Source organism: Xiphophorus couchianus, chromosome 16 (assembly GCF_001444195.1).
Source record: "Xiphophorus couchianus chromosome 16, X_couchianus-1.0, whole genome shotgun sequence".
Taxonomy (NCBI): domain Eukaryota; kingdom Metazoa; phylum Chordata; class Actinopteri; order Cyprinodontiformes; family Poeciliidae; genus Xiphophorus; species Xiphophorus couchianus.
The window spans coordinates 449,645-469,438 of NC_040243.1; the positions used below are offsets into that span (position 1 = coordinate 449,645).

At 46.4% G+C, this 19,794-nt stretch overlaps 1 protein-coding gene and 1 non-coding gene across 2 annotated transcripts; both read right to left on the minus strand.

Moving 5' to 3' along the window:
- Window positions 1-4,941: 4,941 nt before the first annotated feature.
- On the minus strand, window positions 4,942-19,507 carry kpnb1 (karyopherin (importin) beta 1). The gene is made up of 22 exons (XM_028042418.1): window positions 19,210-19,507; window positions 17,748-17,806; window positions 16,360-16,542; window positions 16,092-16,292; window positions 15,251-15,403; window positions 15,120-15,179; window positions 14,944-15,033; window positions 14,442-14,552; window positions 14,257-14,358; window positions 13,959-14,183; window positions 13,702-13,893; window positions 12,094-12,224; window positions 11,370-11,517; window positions 11,225-11,296; window positions 11,005-11,149; window positions 10,842-10,924; window positions 9,847-9,954; window positions 9,530-9,673; window positions 8,795-8,900; window positions 8,454-8,568; window positions 8,110-8,271; window positions 4,942-6,123 (listed from the first exon to the last, which is right to left on the minus strand). Coding segments are annotated over exons 1-22 (2,631 nt in total). The 5' UTR covers window positions 19,250-19,507; the 3' UTR covers window positions 4,942-6,122.
- Window positions 8,632-8,770, minus strand: LOC114160572 (small nucleolar RNA SNORA79). Its single transcript, XR_003598792.1, has one exon. It is a non-coding gene; the product is annotated as a small nucleolar RNA SNORA79 (small nucleolar RNA).
- Window positions 19,508-19,794: the final 287 nt, after the last annotated feature.

Here is a 19,794-nt window from a genome sequence, read left to right on the forward strand (position 1 = left end):
TTTGTTTTTAAATAGGTTTTCAAGATTATTTAAAATATTAGGTAATATAATATTATGTAATTCTGAACAGAAAGAAATTAGATTTCCTTTTTTTTCAATTATTTATTTTTTTCACAGTTTTTTTGTGAAATAATTTCTGTTTCTTTCTTACGGTGGCCGACAGGTGCAAATGCGCAGCAAAAGAGAAAACATGCAAACAAACAAAAAACACGCGCACAAATTAAATGCAGCAAACAAAAAAGAAAACACCCCCGAATGAAATGCAGCAAACAAAAAGTGTTGAAAACGGAAGTGCTCCAGACCACTAGGGGGAGTCAAAGAAAATCGAGACCGAGCCCAGAACGGTATGACTGACACAAAGTCTATCACGCTACCCATAAATTATTCTGTTATTCTATAATATTATAAAAGACGGCGTATCTGAAAAGAAATATAGTAATACGTACCTTTACTTTCTTTCAAATTTCTTTCTCTGAATCTTGCATCTGGTCCCATAGAAATGAATACTATTTTCTTTAACTCCCCCTAGTGGTCTGGAGCACTTCCGTTTTCAACACTTTTTGTTTGCTGCATTTCATTCGGGGGTGTCTTCTTTTTTGTTTGCGTCTGTCTTTTTGTTTGCTGCATTTTATTCGCTTTTTGCTTGCCGCATTTAATTTGTGCGCGTGTTTTTTGTTTGTTTGCATGTTTTCTCTTTTGCTGCGCATTTGCACCTGTCGGCCACCGTACTTTCTTGCTTGTTTATTTGACAGAAGTTAAACCGTCTTTATTTATGGTTTGACTATTTGGAAGACATAAATAATTTACCAGTAAACAGAAATGGATGAAGCGGGAAACTTAAAGCCACATTCATTGGGATCCTCCGGGATGAGCTGTGCGCAGGAATTTCTAAAATATTTTTAAGCAGATTTTTATCAGGTTTTCTGTTTAATTAATTTAGTACATTTATGATGGTACACTCTAAACCAGAGGGGCCCAGACTGGGTCCTGGAGGCCCGGCATCCTGCATGTTTTAGTCCCTCCCTGGTTTAACGCACCTGGATCCAATGATGGCTCGTTAGAGGCCTGAGAAGAACTTTGACAAGCTGAGAAGGTTGTTGGTACCAGGAAGAAACTAAAACATGGAGGATACCGGAGTTCTGACAATCTGTGCTACCTTGTCAGATTTTCCTACAGTAGCACGAATAGATGGCTAGGTCTATCTGTCTGTGCTACCCGTCTAAAACTGCTACTGTCATGTTTACAAACTACAGCAGGTTGATGGTGTTAAATATATCAGATTATTGGAGTAACTAAAGTGGAAGCTTAGCAGTTATGGTTAGCTTAGCATCAGAACAATTTCTATCCATGACGAAACCACAAGAAGATCACTTCCTTCATCTGAATATCTACCTGTTTAAAATGAAAAGCTGGAGATGTTTGCACTAATCCTTTTATCCTACCTGTTGAAACTATTTGAAATACAGAGATTTGTAAGAATAAAACCGGATCAGGGGAAGCAGGTTTTTATTGGAATTAAATGAAAGACTAATACAGATCAGTGATTCTTTCTTAATCTGCTGTATGACAGACTTTATTAAATGCAGCCACAATGTGTCACCGAACTGCTCAAGTCACTGTGTTCCTGAAATAATAGGACATGATTCACAATATTACACGGCTATTACAGCTTCAATCCCACATAGCATCGCTACCAACATCTATTTAGCAAAGTTTAATTAAAAAAGAGTATAATTAAACTAAAATATTTTAAAGTATAGGGACAAAATAACTACAAAACAACGTATTTTATCCTGATTAACCGCCAAACAATAACTTGTTTACAAACTAAAACCATTTATAGATAAATTTATAAGCTGCTGTCATGTAAAGTAAAAACATGAAGTAATTCAGCAGCTTAATGAAAGCCTGGAATAAAAGAAATGAAATAAAACTTACCCCAATCTGTGATGAAATAAAACACATGAAACAAAACTTCCACAGGAAGGACGGATTTATAAGAAATCTGCTGAGTCAGCAGTATGTGACGTAGCATCGATGTGCGCATGCGCATTACCACAAGGTAGGACGGATTTAAGGGTAGCACAGATGAATAGAACACCGGGGACCCCTGCTCTAAACTATGACTGACATGGAGTCCCATACCATGACAGAACCTCCACCATGTTTTACTGAAGGATGTAGGTTTTGGTGGAAGTTTCTCTTACATCAGAACATTTTCTTTAAATTCAAATTTCAAATTCAACAATACTTAATTGATCCCAAAGATAAATTTAATGTTGTTGTAACTCTTTAATTCAAATTCTTCACAGAGTTGTAGTGATTACTGTTGTCAGGAACGATATCTTGTAGCAGTCTGTATTACAGTGAATTTGAAGAATCCTCTGACTGAAGACACAGTTTTCCCAAGAAAACATTAACTTTGGATCCGTGACTGCATCACACCAGATGCTACTGAGATGATCCATTAAAAGATGATCCATAAACTCCAACCCATTTTCAGATTCTGCTACATAATGAGATATTTTTATGCCTGACTAATTGTGTTGTGTTGTTTTTATCCAAATAAATAGTAAATCATGAAAAACTTTATAAGATTTCAGCTGACATCTCTAAGGATCAATTATTTGGAGCTAAAATCTTATTTCTAAAATCTAATTTTCCTTGAGATGTTTATATTTCTGTTTTTCAAGGACTTTGGAGGCAGATTAGATTAATTGTCAGACTACCTGTCAGTCCAAAAAATAATACAAGATTTAAATTAAAAGCAACGCATCGCTGCGAGCAGGGTTCGAACCCATTGGATTTCAAGTCCAGCTGGATCCGTTTCCCGGCCCCCAGATCACACTTTCAACTGTGATATCCAGTGGAAAGGTCAGGTTTTATAGAGCGTCGTGAAATGTTTTAATTTAGTTGCCAATAGTTCACATTCAGTCCGCTGAAAACGTCTGGCTGGTGCTGTAAGCCATAGAAAGGTGGTGTAATTTGAGAATGCCTCCGCCAGAGGGAGACAAATCTCAATCCCCAACAGAACAGATGATTCTTCTGTATAGAGTAAAAATGACGGGGATGAGACTTGAATCACTTCATAATAGCTAACGGGCCAACCAGAAAGCGACTGATAGATTTTCACCACACATTCTGACGTTTTGGTCTGAGATTTCGAGCGCTTCTTAACCGGAAGGTAAAATCTTTGACATGTTGAATTAAGATTGGGTTATCCTCTCCTCCACGCCACAAGGAGGCATCAGCGAGCTCACCATTGGCTTGTTGTGCTTAGGTAGCTTCGTTGCTATGGTTACAAACCATCTAAAGAACTGCCGCTAGTGTTTGTTAATATGCAGCTAAACCTGAATGAATGAGTTCATTATAAAATGACCTTTAACCCCTAATTAATTTGATGACTAAATAGCATTTATATTTAAATTCTGTTATCCATCTGATCAAGCCTACGGAAATCAATTTCTGCCACTTTGGTGAAAAATAACTGATTTAGTGACCTCATTGAAACTTATTTTCTCATCAGAGTATATGAGGTGGGCGTGCCGTGGTGGCGTAGCGGTTGGCGCGACCCACATTTGGAGGCCTCAAGTCCTCGACGCGGCTGTCGTGGGTTCGACTCCCGGACCCGGCGACGTTTACCACATGTCTTCCCCGTTTCCTGTCAGCCTGCTTTGTAAAAAGGGACGCTAGAGCCACAAAAAGACCCCTGGAGGGGTAAAAAACTCATAGTATTGTGTAATACTGAGATACATATTATCTCATATCTTAGTTATGACAGCTAACCAAATCACTATTGTGACACACTTTATGTAATAACATATTGTAATAATTTTAAGAGGCAGTATTTCATATTATGAGATAGTATCAGAATAGCCCAATTATTAAACTCATGTAAATGTAATCTTATGTTAAATAAATATGTCCATCATAAATACTTATTCTGTAATGTCTTGTTATTCAGTGTATTTTTCTAAAATATTTCCAATTCAGCACAAAAGTTGCTTTACAATGTAGCTTTTTTTCCAAAAGTGCATATCATATATTCAGTGTATTTGTGTCAAAACCCATCCATCCATCCATCCATTTTCCGTTCACCCTTGTCCCTAATGGGGTCGGGAGGGTTGCTGGTGCCCATCTCCAGCTACGTTCCGGGTGAGAGGCGGGGTACACCCTGGACAGGTCGCCAGTCTGTCGCAGGGCAACACAGAGACATACAACCATTCACACACACACTCACACCTAGGGAGAATTTAGAGAAACCAATTGACCTGACAGTCATGTTTTTGGACTGTGGGAGGAAGCCGGAGTACCCGGAGAGAACCCACGCATGCACAGGGAGAACATGCAAACTCCATGCAGAAAGACCCCGGCCGGGAATCGAACCCAGGACCTTCTTGCTGCAAGGCAACAGTGCTACTAACTGCGCCACTGTGCAGCCCCTGTCAAAACTCATTATATGTGAAATATTAATCAGGAAAAAAATGATTTTATGGTATAACAACTTGCCATAAACAGCCTTAAGACCCAAACCAGATAGAAAAGTCAGGCCCAGTGGGAAATGTCCCAGTTCTCCCAGTTAACCAATCCAGGCCTGACAGCATCTCATTAGAAGACAACAATGTTATGATTAGATAGTATTTCATAATAATCATATCTATACTGAGAGCATCTTTACCTCAGCTGAAACCTCATTATGACGGGACACCAGCCTCAGAAGAAATCCAGGACTGGATTCAGTGTTTCTGGATCTGGAACAACTTTCAGCCCAGGAAGTAAATGATAGAATAAAAAGCTGCAGAGTTCTCCTGTAGGTTCTGTCCGGGACCCGTTTTGGTCCATCTAACAGCAGGAAGTTCTGGAACCCAGAAGCTGGGCGGGTTCCTTACCTCTGCAGCTGCTCCCAGATCAGACTTCAGCATCAGAACAGGCAGCAGGAGGTTCAGTACAATATAGACTTTATTAGTTCACTAAAGTTTAATATGAAATAAAAAGCAGATTGGCTTTAAATCATTCACAATTCAGTAATCGAGTTTCCAGGATCATCATGTCAACACAGGAAGTCCATCCTGCCTGCAGCGGCTGCAGGTTTACAAAATAAGAGCTGGAAAGCGACCTTCAGCGTCGGACCACGCTGAGCGCGCTCACAAACCCAGAGGAGCGCACCTCAAGCCGTGAAGTTACAAAAAACCCCCAAAAACAAAACAAAAACGAGAGAAATCATGGTTCTTTGTGGCGTTGAGTAAACAGACCGACAGCAGGAGGCGCCAGAGTTCAGCTTCCAATCAGAGTCCAGAACGATCGAGTCCAGAAGAAGAGCGAAATCACCAGAACTGCTCGGGGAATGTTTCATAGCATTTTATTGTTTTTAACTGTATTTCTCATCATAGCAATGGAAAAATAGAACCTTTTACAAACGTCTTCAATTTTCTGAAATCTTTGAAACAAGCAAAAACCGGTGAGTGACCCGATCCCGACCCAGTGCAGCGGGGCAATCAACGTGAAGCAGCTCACAGCACGCGCTTCCAGGCCTGCAGCTAAAACTATTCCCATTTGGCACTCGCTCCGCAGCACCGGGCTTTTACTCTGAAGGGCTCCAGTGCTGCTGTCGCCAGGTAAGAGCGCGGAACGCCGGAGTGGGCGGAGCCATTCGGCCCGGGTCGCCGTTTTAGTGCTCAGAAGAAGAAAAATAAGAGCAACAAAAATCTAAAGTTTTCCACAGAAGAAGTCCACAAAGTCGCTCGTTAATCTGATTCCACAAAAGTTTCTCCCTCCCCCCCTCCCCCAGCGTGGGGGCGGTGGCGGGTCTGTGACGTCATCATGATGTCATTCGAGGGGCCAGCTACACGGCGAGAGGGCAAAGGAGGGGCTTGTTTCTTTAAGGGGGAGGAGTCAGAGTCCAGTCCACAGGCCGTCCAGGAGGAGGAGGAGGAGGAGGAGGGGGGGGGGGGGTCGCCAGCTGGAACTGAAGGTGGTGTGATGTCATCATCTCTCGCGCTCACACAGACACTCATCTCACTTCATCTCACGTCACTTCCTCTGCTGCAGCCAGCGCTGCCACAGACGAGTTCATTCCAGACGAGTCACTGACCTCACGTCGCTCCGAGTCCGGACCGCAGCAATCTGAGGGGAGAGCCAATCAGCAGAGACAGAAGACAACAGCCAATCAGAACAGAGCTCCAACATAAACAGTTTCTATATCACTTCCTGTTTGTTCTCCTTGGATTGAACTAGGACTGAAACAATTTCTCGAGTTCCTCGATTATTAAAATTCCTCGAGGAAAATGTACTTGCCTTGAAGCTTCATTAATTTATGTTTTATTATTTAGCGCGCCGTGTTCCGGTCGGGACATTATTTGCGTTGCGCAGAGCTCTGACTTCCTCCTCTGAGTTGTTGATGAAAGCTAAGTGTTAGCGGCATAAAGTCCAATGTTCAAGTTCGGCCCGTGGGGATTTTATGGATTGATAATAACGTTCAGGTTTTCATGGTTTTTGGGACCAATAAGCATCTTTAAAATGACTGGCGCCATGCCTGGAGTACGGCAGCCTTTCTCCTCCGGGAGCTGCTGTTTCAGAGCGAACGGCAGGAAGAGCTGCAGGTATTAATACAGGTGGGCTGATGGACTGAACACGGCGAGTAGCTGATGGTTACAGTGTAAGTGTAGCTTTACAGACGAACCGCACAATAAATTTTACATCATCCTGGTCTGAACAAACGGCTGGCGGAGCGTCGTGGCGGTTCATGGCTGTAGACGAGTTTCTGAGTGTGACGAACGAAGGTGCCGTAAAAATCCCGTATTTCTCCCCCAGTTCTTACGTTTGTCCCCTGGTCTACCGGCCGTGTCTCCCCCCCCACATTGGGTTTGTTTGCCTCTAATCTGCCCCCCCCCCACCACCACTAAAAGCCTCCCTACAGACTGAGTTTGGGTCGGTTCTGACCCGGTTTCAACCAGAACTCAACTGCTGGATTTTAGACTGATCAACAGATTCTTTGCTCCCCCTTGTGGTGACAGTACTGAACTGCAGCCAGGAGGCAGTAAAAGACAAACTGAACAGAACTTTATTAAATCAATAGTTGGGATAAGGTTATCTATAGCTGAAAGGTCAAAGGTCATTTATGGTTTAATTTTAACATCTGTGTTATTTTGAACTATTTAATTAAATGTTCCTGTTTGAGCTACAACTTGAACTCCTGGAGCAACAGGAATAAATTCATGTTGCGTTTCGCTGCAGTGCATCATGGGCCTTGTAGTGTTTAAGACCAGAATTCCTCAACAAGATGGAGAAATTTGGATGCAGCTAAATGTTCGTTTGGACCTACAGCAGAACATCTGGACTCGGTCAGAACTTCAGGCACAAAGACAAGTTCTGAAACTTTTTAATGTCGGTTCAGGATTCAGTAGAAAGGTTAAAGTTCAGCTGCAGAGACGGAGCCGACAGCAGCGGCAAACATCCGGCATAACAACGATCTGCAGCTTCAATAAAACAGCTGGAAGTGGTTCTGATCCAGTTATTCACTAACCAGCGCTATGGAGGGCTGATGCTGGAGACCAAGAAGGAGAATAAAAACAAAACAAGGAATAAAATAAAAAATGCAACAAAAAAAGAATAAGCTCGATAAATAAATAAATATATATGCAATTTTTCATTGTTAATTATGGCAGGCTCAGGCCTCCATACGTTGCTGCTAACTGAACTCTGAACCACCTGAACTTTTTTTTTTTACCCCTCCAGGGGATCTTTGTGGCTCTAGTGCCCCTTATATGACAGCAGGCTGACAGGAAACGGGGAAGACATGCGGCAAATGTCGTCGGGTCCGGGAGTCGAACCCGCAACGGCCGTGTCGAGGACTCAAGGCCTCCAATTACGGGTCGCACTAACCGCTACGCCACCACGGCACGCCCCCTGAACTTTTTAAAGGTCTGGCCCGCCAAGCAGAACCTGCTGATTTGGGTCAAGCAGTTCTGCTGTAATCGGGTCGGTCCGTTTAACATCAAACACCAAAGCTGGAGAAAACCCAGTTAGAAGATGTTCAGTTCTGCTCCGCGCTGCCCGCAGACAGGACGGGTCAGAACCGTTAGAACCGGCTCCGGGGCCTCAGAACCTCACCAGGCTTGGCTCTTGAGCTTGCGCAGCTCCTTGGTGGCCCAGGTGGCCAACGTCTTGGTCTTGACGATTTTGGAGCGCCGGCCCTCCGTCAGCAGGTCGTTGATCAGCGGACGCATCTCCACCAGCTTCATCATGTCCTTCCCGAAGGCCGTGCAGAGGTCGCTACGGTCACACACACACACACACACACACACACACAGATTAACACACACACACAGCAGCCCAGAGGTTCTGACTGCAGCGGGTCTCAGATGTTGTGGTCTGGTTGTACATCACACAGTCAGCGTGGTGCATGGTTTCTCCTCACTGACCCGACCGGTTCTGGTCCCGGTTCTGGTTCTTACCCGATGAGTCCGGCGGCGTTGGCCACCACGCCGTCAGAGTGGTCCTCGTCCTCAGCGATGTGGTGGATGAAGGACAGGATGAACTCCACGCGCGGCTGAACCAGCATCACGTCGGCTACAGGGGGAACAGAGGTCAAAGGTCACAGAAAGGTCAAAGGTCAAACTCAGGTCAAATTTAGCTTGTTGGGTCCCGCAAAACCGGGAAGCTGTTGGGTTTGGGCCAGAGCCCGGAGCTTCCCGGGTGAAAACGACCCGGTTTCTCTGCGACGGCGTAAATCCTCCTGCTGGGCTGCAAACAGGAAGAGGAACCGCCGGCGCCAGACAGGAAGTGCGGGCCTTACGGTGGACGTTCTCCTGGTCGCCCTTCAGGCCCTGGATGATGCCGGTGTAGGCCTCCAGGCAGCCCTCCCTCAGCTCGTTCAGGTAGTCCACCATGTCGTAGTCCGACTGCAACAGAACCGGATCAGAACCTCAGGAAAAATCAAGAAACTTTTCCAGCATGAAAAATTATAAATAAACTAAAGATTTAACGGTTTCATTTACTATCATTTATTAATGTTAATAATGTTTCACACAAGAACAAAACTGATAAACATCCAATAATGTTTTTTAATATAAACTACAAACAAAGTTTTGATTCAATTCCACAGATTGATATGATTTAATAGTGATAATCAATATTCATCCAAACAAATCTGTTAAGGTCAATAACCTTCCTGCTCTAATTAAACACAATTTACAAAGAAAACTACAAACACATCTCTAAAAACCGTTCCTGCCAAGTTTCCTGGGATTCAGCAAATAGAAATATAATTTCTATTTCTATTATTTACAGAAATAATTAGAAATAACAATAATATGAACCAAGAAACGTTTCAACAATAAATAATGTTTTCCAAATTCAGCCTTTTAATCAGATGTTATCAAAATGAGCAGTTTGAATATCAAGAATTTTCAAGGACTTTATACAGAAATCAAGGACTTTCCAGACCTTGAAAACACCTAATTGAAATTCAAGCATTTCCAAGGATTTCATTGACTGGTGGTGAGCCGAGCCCACAGCCAGGTGAGCTTACCTTGTCCACCTGAGCCTGGCTGGCCTGCTGCAGCGTGTCCAGGACGATGTCCAGGTACTTCTTGAACTCTCCTCCGATGGCCAGAGCGATGTCTCCGAACGCAGAGAGGATCTGCGGCTTCACCGAGCGATGGACGTTCTCGTTCTGCAGACACAGACGGAGCGATCAGACGGTTCTGCCGCACGCTGGAGGTTTGGCAGCGTTGCCACAGCGACAGCGGTCTCAGATAGACGCGGAGGGTGTGCGTCACGATCGGAGCAGTGCACAAAGGATCGTCACAGACCGAACAGAAACCGGGCCGGCCCGGCGCCGCTCACCCCCAGGTTCTCCAGCAGCAGCTGCATGATCTCGTCGCAGTAAGGCAGGATGTTGGACTGCAGCGCTCGGCACAGGTCGCACACCAGGCCCACCGCCGCCAGACACACCTGCAGCACAGGACAGGTAACTGAGAACGAGCCCTGGAGCGTCGCCACGACGTTGGAGAAAACGTTTCATTCTACATTTTCTCATGGATTTAAAACTAAACCTGATTAAAAATGTTTTCATGTCTACATTAACATATTTTCAGCAACAAAAATGAATTTAGTTGGAACTGGAAGGGCAGATTCAGGAAGTTTGTATAAATGTCTTGGAAGCTGATTGGCTGAGCTGATTGGTAGCTGACCAATCACAGCTCAGCAGTAGAAACTCCCACCTCATTACTGGGAAGAAAAACGTAAATAGAAATGCAGTAATAAATAAATCTGGAAATTAAATTTTGCATATTTCTATTAGTATTTCCTCATTTAAATATTTCCTGATTTCATATTAATTATTTTTAATTTTGTTCATATTTAATCTTTATTTAATTATTTTCCAATTCTCTGAGGTTGTCCTAATTTATTTAGTTTTAAAATAAATTGTTATGTTGAATTTCCTCCCATATTCATTTATTTATATGAATGAATATGTTTTGGCAGGATCAGTCCTCCATACTGATTAAATTCTGGAAAAAATAAATAAACTAGTAGATGTGAAAGCAACAGCGTTGAGTTCAGTGGAGAAAAGGTGGAAACAGAAACTCTGGAGGATAAATCTGGTGATTCTTTTTATTCTGATTAAAAGCCCAATAAAAATACATCATTTATGTTTAGTGTAAATCATTATTAAAACTTATATTTTATATTAAAGATGAACATCAAAGGAAACCTGAGAGCGTTCTGACAAAGGATGAAATTATAAATCGGAGGAAATAAAAACGCTCTGATCCCTGATGTAAGCAGGATTAGCGTCTGAAGCTAACGGCCGAGCCGAGGCTCCGCCCCCTTCCTACCTGGTACTCGGCGTAGTTCTTCAGTCCGATGGCCAGGAACGGCTTGAAGGCATCCATGTATTTCTGGAAGTCGCTCCCCAGAACTGAAGTGAGCGGCAGAGAGAGTGATGTGTGTGTAGAAGCATTAGCGTTAGCATTAGCATGAGCAGCGTCTTCCGCCTACCTTCCACCAGCGTGGACACGGCCATCAGCGCGTCCTCCTGGACGCCGCCGGAGCCCGCCGTGCTCTGGAACATCCTGAGAAGAGACGCCATCACCACGTCGGAGATCTGCAGCGCGTCCTGGTGCTGCACCTTCCGCAGGACGTTCTGCAGGGACAGGAAGCGCTCAGCACTCCTTCACAATAAAAGCGGCAGCGACCGAGCTCGGGCGGCGAGCCTCACCTGCAGAGTGGCGCAGAGCAGCGACTGCAGGTCGTTGAACTGGATCCGGTCCGAGGTGCTCTGGATGTGAGACTGCACAGGAAGGCGGCGTCAGGCGGGCCGTCCTTTCACAGTAAAGGCCTGAGCGGCGGCCGGCGGGACTCACCTCCATCTGCAGGACCTGCTGCAGCCGCTCCATGATGACCAGCGTGGTCTTCTGCACCGCCGGGTAGCAGTCCTTAGCGCTGTTCTTCACGATCTCCATCAGAGCTTCGTAGGCGGCCGAGCGCAGGTTGTTCTGGTGGCCGTCAGGTCTGGAGAGGAACCAGAAGGCAGCGGACATGTTTCCTCACGCCAAAGACACCGCAACACACTCAGGGCAAAAGGTTAAGGGTCGGATTTAATTTGATTCACTATCATATGATATTTATTACTGTTGGCGTCTTCCTGTTTTCTACAGAAGCTGATTAAACATCTTGTGTTCAATCCGCTGACACACCTGACTGATCTGACAACTAAACACTAAAAAACCTTAAATTTCAATAACCGTTTTACATACAAAACATAAACAAGCACTAAAAAACATTCTTAGTTTTATATAATTTAGGGAATTCTAACTGAAGTTAAGTCAGACCAAACTTTTCTTATTTTTGGTCAGAAACTGGAAAAAATATTTTTGTTGTATGAAAGTATCAGGCTTACACTGTAAATAATGTTCCCCAATTTAGGTTTTTAATTAAGCGTTACACTTTATTACCAAAGCGTGCAGCTAGAAGATCAAAACCGTAGGAGCCGGTAGGACCCTATAGGACCCGGTAGAACCCGGTAGGACCTGAACCCGAACCCGAACCCGGTAGGACCGTGTAGAACCCGGTAGGCTGCGCTCCTACCTGTCGGTGGTCTCCAGCAGCTTCTGGACGATGATCTCGAAGGACGAGGACAGGCAGTAGGTGCTGGGCTCCTCCTGATCCTCCGCGGCGTCCGTGGCTTCGTACGCCGCCTCGGCCAGAGACGAGAAGGCCTGGAGGAGAGCAGAGGACCTGTTAGCCTCAAGGCGGTCCGGTCCAAACCAGAATACAAACCGGATCTGAAATGATCTGGTTGTGTTAACAACTGGCATTAAAGCACTGCGGCCATTGTTCTTTTATACATCAGGCTAACATTTAAGCTTCAGCTTTAGCGCATAATGTTGACAATAGCTATAACCAATGCTAGTCATTGTTAGCGAGCAGCTTTTGCCCTCCAACAGGAGGGGGCGGGGTCTTGCACATGTGACATCAGACAGCAGTGGGTCCATATTACCATGGTACGTATCAGAAGCTAACGCTAAATTGCTGTTCTGGCTTGATATTTAGCAAAAGTGCTATCACAACATGGTGTTTACAAGAAGCTAACGCTAAAGCTTAACCCTGAGCCAATCAGAAGCTGAGGATGCTGAAGGCCAGGGCTGAGATCTGGCTCATGACACAAAGACATAAAAATTGTAAATTAAACTCTATTGACTTATTTTATATGTGAATTTCCATCAGTTACAGAAATAATAAAGTGATAGAAAACCTGATGCAGGTTCTTCCTCAGTGAGATTCTGCCACTGGGAGCAGGTTACTGGTTTCAGCTGGTTGCCTACCTGAGGCCAGCTGGTGTCAGTTAGTTCTGGCGGATCTGAACTTTGGTTTGACGACTGAAACATGAGAAACTTCAGAGCGACATGAGGAACCGCAGAGCTCCGTCAGGTTAAAGTCACATCTTGTGAAGTTGGGATATTTTTGCTCCAACAGGATCCAGAGGAATCAAATGTTGGACTGGATTTTATTTCATTTGTGAATGTTGCTCCTCATTTTCAACAGTGGAGCTATAGAGGTTATCATTGTGGAGAAAGTCTCATCAACATCAATATTTCCACTGAATGAGAAACAAAAATAAATATGTTTGATGGAGGACAAGCCAATAAAGCTCCTCTTAGGCTCTGAGCTCCAACATGCCAGAGAGCACCAAGCTGGTTGTTGTTAATATCAGACAGTTAATTGAATCTCACATTTGTTTGTTGCTTAATCAAATATATTTGTCCTACTTGAAGTTTGTTGTGACATAAACTCAGACAAACGAGGTCATTAGTCCAAGTTTGTCATTTATTGAACGTTCAGAAACTGATCGGCTCTAAACCATGAGGACCTTTTCACTCTGTCATTTAAGCACACCTGTTGCCGTGGCAACCGCCTGCGCCTCGCAAGCCGAGCAGAGATTAAAACAAAACATTCAGTCCGTTACGATATCAGGTTTCAGGTTTAATGATTATTTAGTGATTATTAATAATCGCTCCCTGCTCTGATGGTCAGTCGGTCAATTTTCTTCAGCAGAACCGAAACGCACAGAATAGCACAACAGCTCACTGAAACAAAAATTACTGAGATTATTGACTTATTGAGTCGTTACTATGAGCAGGTTTTGTTCTGGTCCCCCCTCCCCCCCGCTGTGGAGGAAGTGATGTCACGGCTCACCCAGCAGACGTTGGAGGCCACCCTGGGCTCGGCCCCCAGGCCCTCGATCAGACACTGCAGCAGCGGCGCCAGGTAAACCTCGTGGATGGCGGCTTCGGGCTGCAGCTCGCAGATGCGTCCGACGGTCCAGGCCGTGGTGTCCCTCACCACCACGCTGGGGTCCTTCATCAGCTCGATCAGGGTGGGCATGGCCTGCAGGGGGCAGCGCGGTCAGGCCCGGCTCCGCGGAACCGGGCCGACCCGCGGCGGCGGCTCACCTGGATGACGAGCGGTTTGAGCTGGTTCAGGTCGGGCCCCTCCAGGATGGAGCCGAACGCCATGATGGAGGCGTCCCGGTACCGCCAGTCCGGGTTCTTGATGTTCTCCTTGATGAAGGGCAGAACGTGGGGAACCACGTCGTCCTCGCAGCAGGTGGCCAGCAGCATCAGACACACGCCCGCCGCCTTGCAGGGGTTCCAGTCGTCGTCGTCGTCGTTCTCGTCCTGCGGACACACGACGCACCGTCAGCGGGGCGGACTCACGCTGAGCGCGTGCAGACGGGCGACGGGGCGGCACCTGCTTGGCCAGCGTCTGGGTCAGGATGGGGACCAGGTACTGCAGCGCTCCTTTGGCGTAGAACTTACTGGTGTGCTCAGGGGGCCGGCCCTGCTCCGAGGCCTGCGATGGGACAAGGAGGCAGGAAGAGGCGGTCAGCGACACGGAACGGCACGGCGGCCCGATGACGACCAAAACAAACGCACCTCTGAGGCCTCGATGGCCAGGTCCATCTCCTCGTCGCAGACGTTGGACCAGAACTCGATGCCCTGCAGCGCCACCTCGTCGATGTCGCTCTTCATCGCCTCGATGGTGATCTGGACCAGAACACAGCGTCAGGGTTTCCACCAGAGGGGGGCGCCGTCGCTCTCAGGGCGCTAACCTCCAGTCTATATCCACGACCAGAACCTGTCAGGTTCTTCAGCACCTCAACGCCACGTTTAGCAGGAAATTAAAGAACTTCCTGGGAATTTATGGCAGACGTTCCTGCATTGAGAATATTCAGCAGGAAGTTCTGGTTCTGCAGGCAGTAGAACCAGAACCAGAACTGGAATCCAGCTTTAATGAAACCTGCCAGCAGGGGGCAGTAGTGAGCTGGTGACAGGAACATAAACCTGGAGTTATCCGCCTGTACAGAGGCCCGGTTCCTGATCCGGTCCGGTTCTGAGGCTGGACCCAAACCCGTCTTCATCACTTCCTGTTTCTTACCGCAAACAGGGCGGGGCCCATGTAGGTCTCCATGTACTGGTAGTACAGCGACATGATCTTCACCAGGTTCTGCAGCGCCGCCACGCGTACCTGAGCACAGGTAGAGCAGAGGGGCGGAGTTACAGGCGGCTCAGCAGAGGGGTGGAGCTTCAGCGGCTCGGTCCGATCGGACTCACTCTGGTGTCGGGACACTGCGTGGCTTCACACACCACCTGCATGATGAAATGTCTCTCCGTCTGAAAACACACACACAGGTCAACGTGCCGCTCACACACCTCAAGAGCAGCGACCGGTTCTGGTTCTGGACCTCCTTGTCGAAGTTGGCTCTGGTGAACTCCAGCGAGTTGAGTAGCGCGTTGGTGGCGGCCAGCTTCACGTTGTTGCTGGGCTCCTCCTTCCTCATGCCCTGGATGATGGCCGTCAGGATCTGGTTGGCCGTCTCCTGCAGCTGCTCCGGGTCCTGCGGGTCAGAACCAGAACCGTCAGGCAAAACGGAACAGCGTAGAACAGGCGGCCGGTTTTGACTTCAGTTCTTTAAGCTGAAAAACTTTAATTAAAAACAAAAACAGAATCGGTTTCCTTCCTGGAAACATCTGGATGGATTTTTATCCAATCGAAACTTTTAGGTTTTTTACTTTTTTGTTGAAATTTAGCTAAATCAGAACCGAAAGAACATATATATAAATGGCAATATGAACAAATTAATAAATTAATTAGAACTTCATTGAAAAATATTTGGAAAAACAACAATAATAATAATTAAAAGTCAGCTGAAAGATAAAAACTAAATTTCTTATCAACCTGTCTGCCTGTTTACAAATCATTTTATTGAAAGAACAAAAAACAGAAATGATTTTAAATAATTTAAGCTTTGGTGAAATGAGCCAATCAAAAGCTGCCGATGACGTCATGTGACAGGAAGCAGAATTCAGAATGGTTGAGAAAATTAAACTAAAAATATCCAATCTGAAAAAAATTGAACAAAAATCTGAAAATAAAGGAAACCAGAATCAGACCAAAGCAAACGATCGATCCGGTTCGTTTTGGTTCCGATTCCAAATGATTTACGGGTCAGATCGGTCCTAGAGACTGGTTCTGATGGGTCCAGTCGGTTCTGGACCGGACCCATCAGAAGCAGCTGGACTCACGATGTCCTGGCAGATGTATCCGATGGCCTCCAGCGTGGACTCCTTCATGTGCTCGGTGCTGGACGGGTCCGTTACGTTGGCCACCAGCTGCGGGATCAGCTCGGGCCACTGGGTCACCGGGATCTCGGCGCAGGCGATGCCGGCCACGCACTGCGACGCTGAGCTGGGCCGGTACGTCTCCGTGCCCAGCGTCTGTAGAACCTGCAGAGACGGGTCGGGTCAGAGTCGGGTCGGAGCGGACCGGAGCGGAACCGGGCCGGGTCCTTACGTAGTTTTTGATCTCACGGCGAGCGTTGGCGTCGATGGCCAGCCATCGCTGCTGGTACTGCGTCTTCACGTCCGGGTCTTTGGAGGTGAGCGAGTTCTTGACCTGCAGCCCCGCTGCGACCCGCGCCACCTGCGTGTTTCCGGGGTTGGCCAGAACCTTGGACAGCTCCACCAGGAAGGTGGGCTGGGGACAGAACCGGGTCAGAACCAGAACCCAACACAACACATGTTCAGCATCTCTAATCTGTTCATCAGGCCCACATCATGATGCCTCCACCGCACTAATCAGTTTCTCTCCAGCTTCCTCCCTGGCTATGGCAGGCAGTTACAACATAAAATCAGCTCTGATGTCTGAACCAGTTCATTCTGATCACAATTGATCATCAATGTTCAATTGATCATCAATAAATTAGTGAAACCAATTAAACATGTTTCCCATCCTGACTCATCACTGAATAATTATTCTGTTACAACAGAAGCTTCAATACATAAATTGTGAAAATGATCGGGCTCAGCAGCTCTTTAGATACAATCCGAGTCTCATGAGAAGAAATCCTGCTGGCTTTTATTCTGCAGGCATCTGCTCGGACAGCTCAGCAACAATTTACTAATTCAGAATCTAAAACTGGGGCTTTGATGAGGTCCCCTCCGCTGACCTGCAGGGATCCGTCCGTTTACTACCGGATCCACTGGAACCGACTGCTCCGCCCAGCTCTGCTTTCCAGCCTGGCTCTTGGCAATGCCTGCGGCCACAGGGGCCGTCTGCTTATTTGCTTTAGTTTTCTTGTTTTTATTTCATTTTTGGTGCTCAATAAAAAGCCTAATTATTGTTGAGGTTCGTGTCTCGCTGGTTTGGTTACGGCTCAACGAGCCGGGTCGTAATGGTGAGTCAATTATGTTTCCGATATCTTGATTGTGTGACAGATCATGTTGGTCTGTCAGAATGTAAATACAGAAATCTTAACTTATTATTCAGGATGAATTGAAACTCAGATTTTTGGAATGTGATTACAGAAAAACAGATTTTATGTTAAAACAGCTTGCCATACACAGACAGTCAATCAAAACTATTGAAACATTAAAACTGTCTGGGCTGCTGAAGTTTCATTTTTGCTACTTTTTAGCTCTGATATTTCATTCATGGATTCTCATGAATAAAATCTGGAGAGCAGAAACAGATTCCATGTTGTAGGAACTGGTTTGACTGGGATGGAAACCAACTCCAGCTGGGATTTTAATTATCAGCTTGAAGAAGATGAGGTGGAAGAAAGACGCAGCTCCCTGTGTGTGACTGGACTGAGTGTGTGTGTGTGTGTGTGTGTGTGTGTGTGTGTGTGTGTGTGTGTGTGTGTGTGCTGCTCTCCATCCACCTCCCCCTCTGGTACTAACCAGGTTCTCTATGGCCGCCTGCTCCAGGAACTTCTGCGCCGCCTCCAGTTCATTCCGATCTGAGGGCAGAGAGGGAGAGGAGTCACTCTGGAGCGCCGGATCAGATCAGAACCAAGCAGAACCAGATCCAGTTTCACACCGCTGGATTCCTGCAGCTCACTTCCTTTGATTGATGAAGAAAACGCGAGAAACAGCAGCAACATGTTCATGTTTTTCACTTCTGGGGTTCCTTCCTTGACCTTTGACCCTGCCTTCTACAGGTGGCAGTGTAGAATATTCCAGAATCTTTGAGAAAATCGTGCAATAATGACGCGACTTACAGTAAACACAGTTAAAGTCTTTCTGCTTTGCATTGGTTTCAGACAGACCCCAGATCTGATCATCCTGGTCCGAAACGCATCACAGCTGATGTTTATCACTGATGCTGCAATAACCATAAAATCATGACAGGTGTTGTAAAGAATGATCCAGTCCAGGTTAGATCAGTTTTACTGTTTAGTGTGGAGAAGCTCTCTTAAATCACACATTCTGCAAAAAGGATGAAATGATAAAATGACAAACAGCTTTTAAACAATCTGCCGAAGCTGATTTTTATCTCTTGTGTTTGCTTGGGGTGGAGCTGCATGTTTTACTCCTGCTCTGATCTCAGGAGATCAGGATGAGAACAACTCCAGATATTTCCTGATCTTATTAACAGAGTAAAACAGCTGAGCTTGTTTTTATTGTACAGAAACTCGGTCCAGATTGTGTTCGTTGGCCTTAAAAACATCCAAACAGCCATTTAACCTGCAGCTGAGACATGAAGTGTGTTGCTAAGCGGCTCATCGGTGGATCCACGCTGAGCTCTCCTCACACTGGGTCTATTTCCACGCAGGAACAGCCCGCTCTGCGGCAGGAACCCGCCGACGAACCAACATGTGTGTTAGCTGCTAACGCTAGCTGCTGACCGGAACAAGACCGGTTCTGGTGACGGGAGTCAGTAAAACCGGAACAAAGTTTAGCGATAACAACCCCAACCATCCGATTCTGTAACCTGGAAGAGTTTTCGGTTCTGGGTAATGAACCGGAGGGAGGGCAGGCCGACGGTGCAACTGAGCCGCGCTAACAGGCTAACCGAGCAGCTGCACTGGGTATGGGCAGGGTCGGCGTCCGGTGCCGCTTCCTCCAGCGGCCACCTCACCCGCTGAGTGACCTGAACCCCTCGGTTACGCTCTCCCATTGAGTTCCGACTGGGTCAGAGCACTGTGGTTGGTGTAGATTCCCCTGAAATAGTGCCTGAAGTTCGGGCAGAGTGCGGAGTCACTCATCACGGCAGGCCTCAGTTAGCTCACTTAGCATGAGGAGCTAACAGCTCCCTCCGCCCAAAGATAAACCTTCCCCGGGTCCTCCATCACCACTCCATCGGTACCGAACATAGCGTCCCAGATCCAGCTGGAGGAACCGGTTCCGCCCCGGTACTCACCTGGAGAGACGGTTTTTTCCAGGATAGTGATGAGCTCCATCCTGTGGCCCGGCTGCTCCTGCTGCCGCCGCCGCCGCTCTTTACTTGGTCGGGTTCGATAACACCGGATGATCTGGTTCCCTGGAGCCCGGTTTGAGGCAGCCACAGGGCGGGTTCGGCTGGGCTCAGTTAGATTCGTTTGGGATTTACTCTGACGGTGCAGGAAATGTTAACGGCCGCAGCTCGCAGAAACGCCGCCCGTTCGCGAGGGAAAGGAGCGCGCGGTTCTCTCACGCGGAGGGATATCACGCACTGACGCACGTACGGCGTCACCATGCCTTTTTTAATCGCGGAACCATCCGGGAGGAAGGCACCATTACCGCCACCTCCTGTTGCGGAGGGTGTATTACCCCATAGAACCGAAAGTACATGTGTAGTCTGGTGATCAGAATAACAGATCATTTGAGTAAATACATAAATATTATTAAGGAGATAACTCCATCTAAAAACTTATCTGACCAACCTGCCTCTCTGTGAAGAAATACTTTCTCCCTAAACATAACTGGTACAAAGTCTGAAGCATCATTGTGGAGCAACTTTGACCCA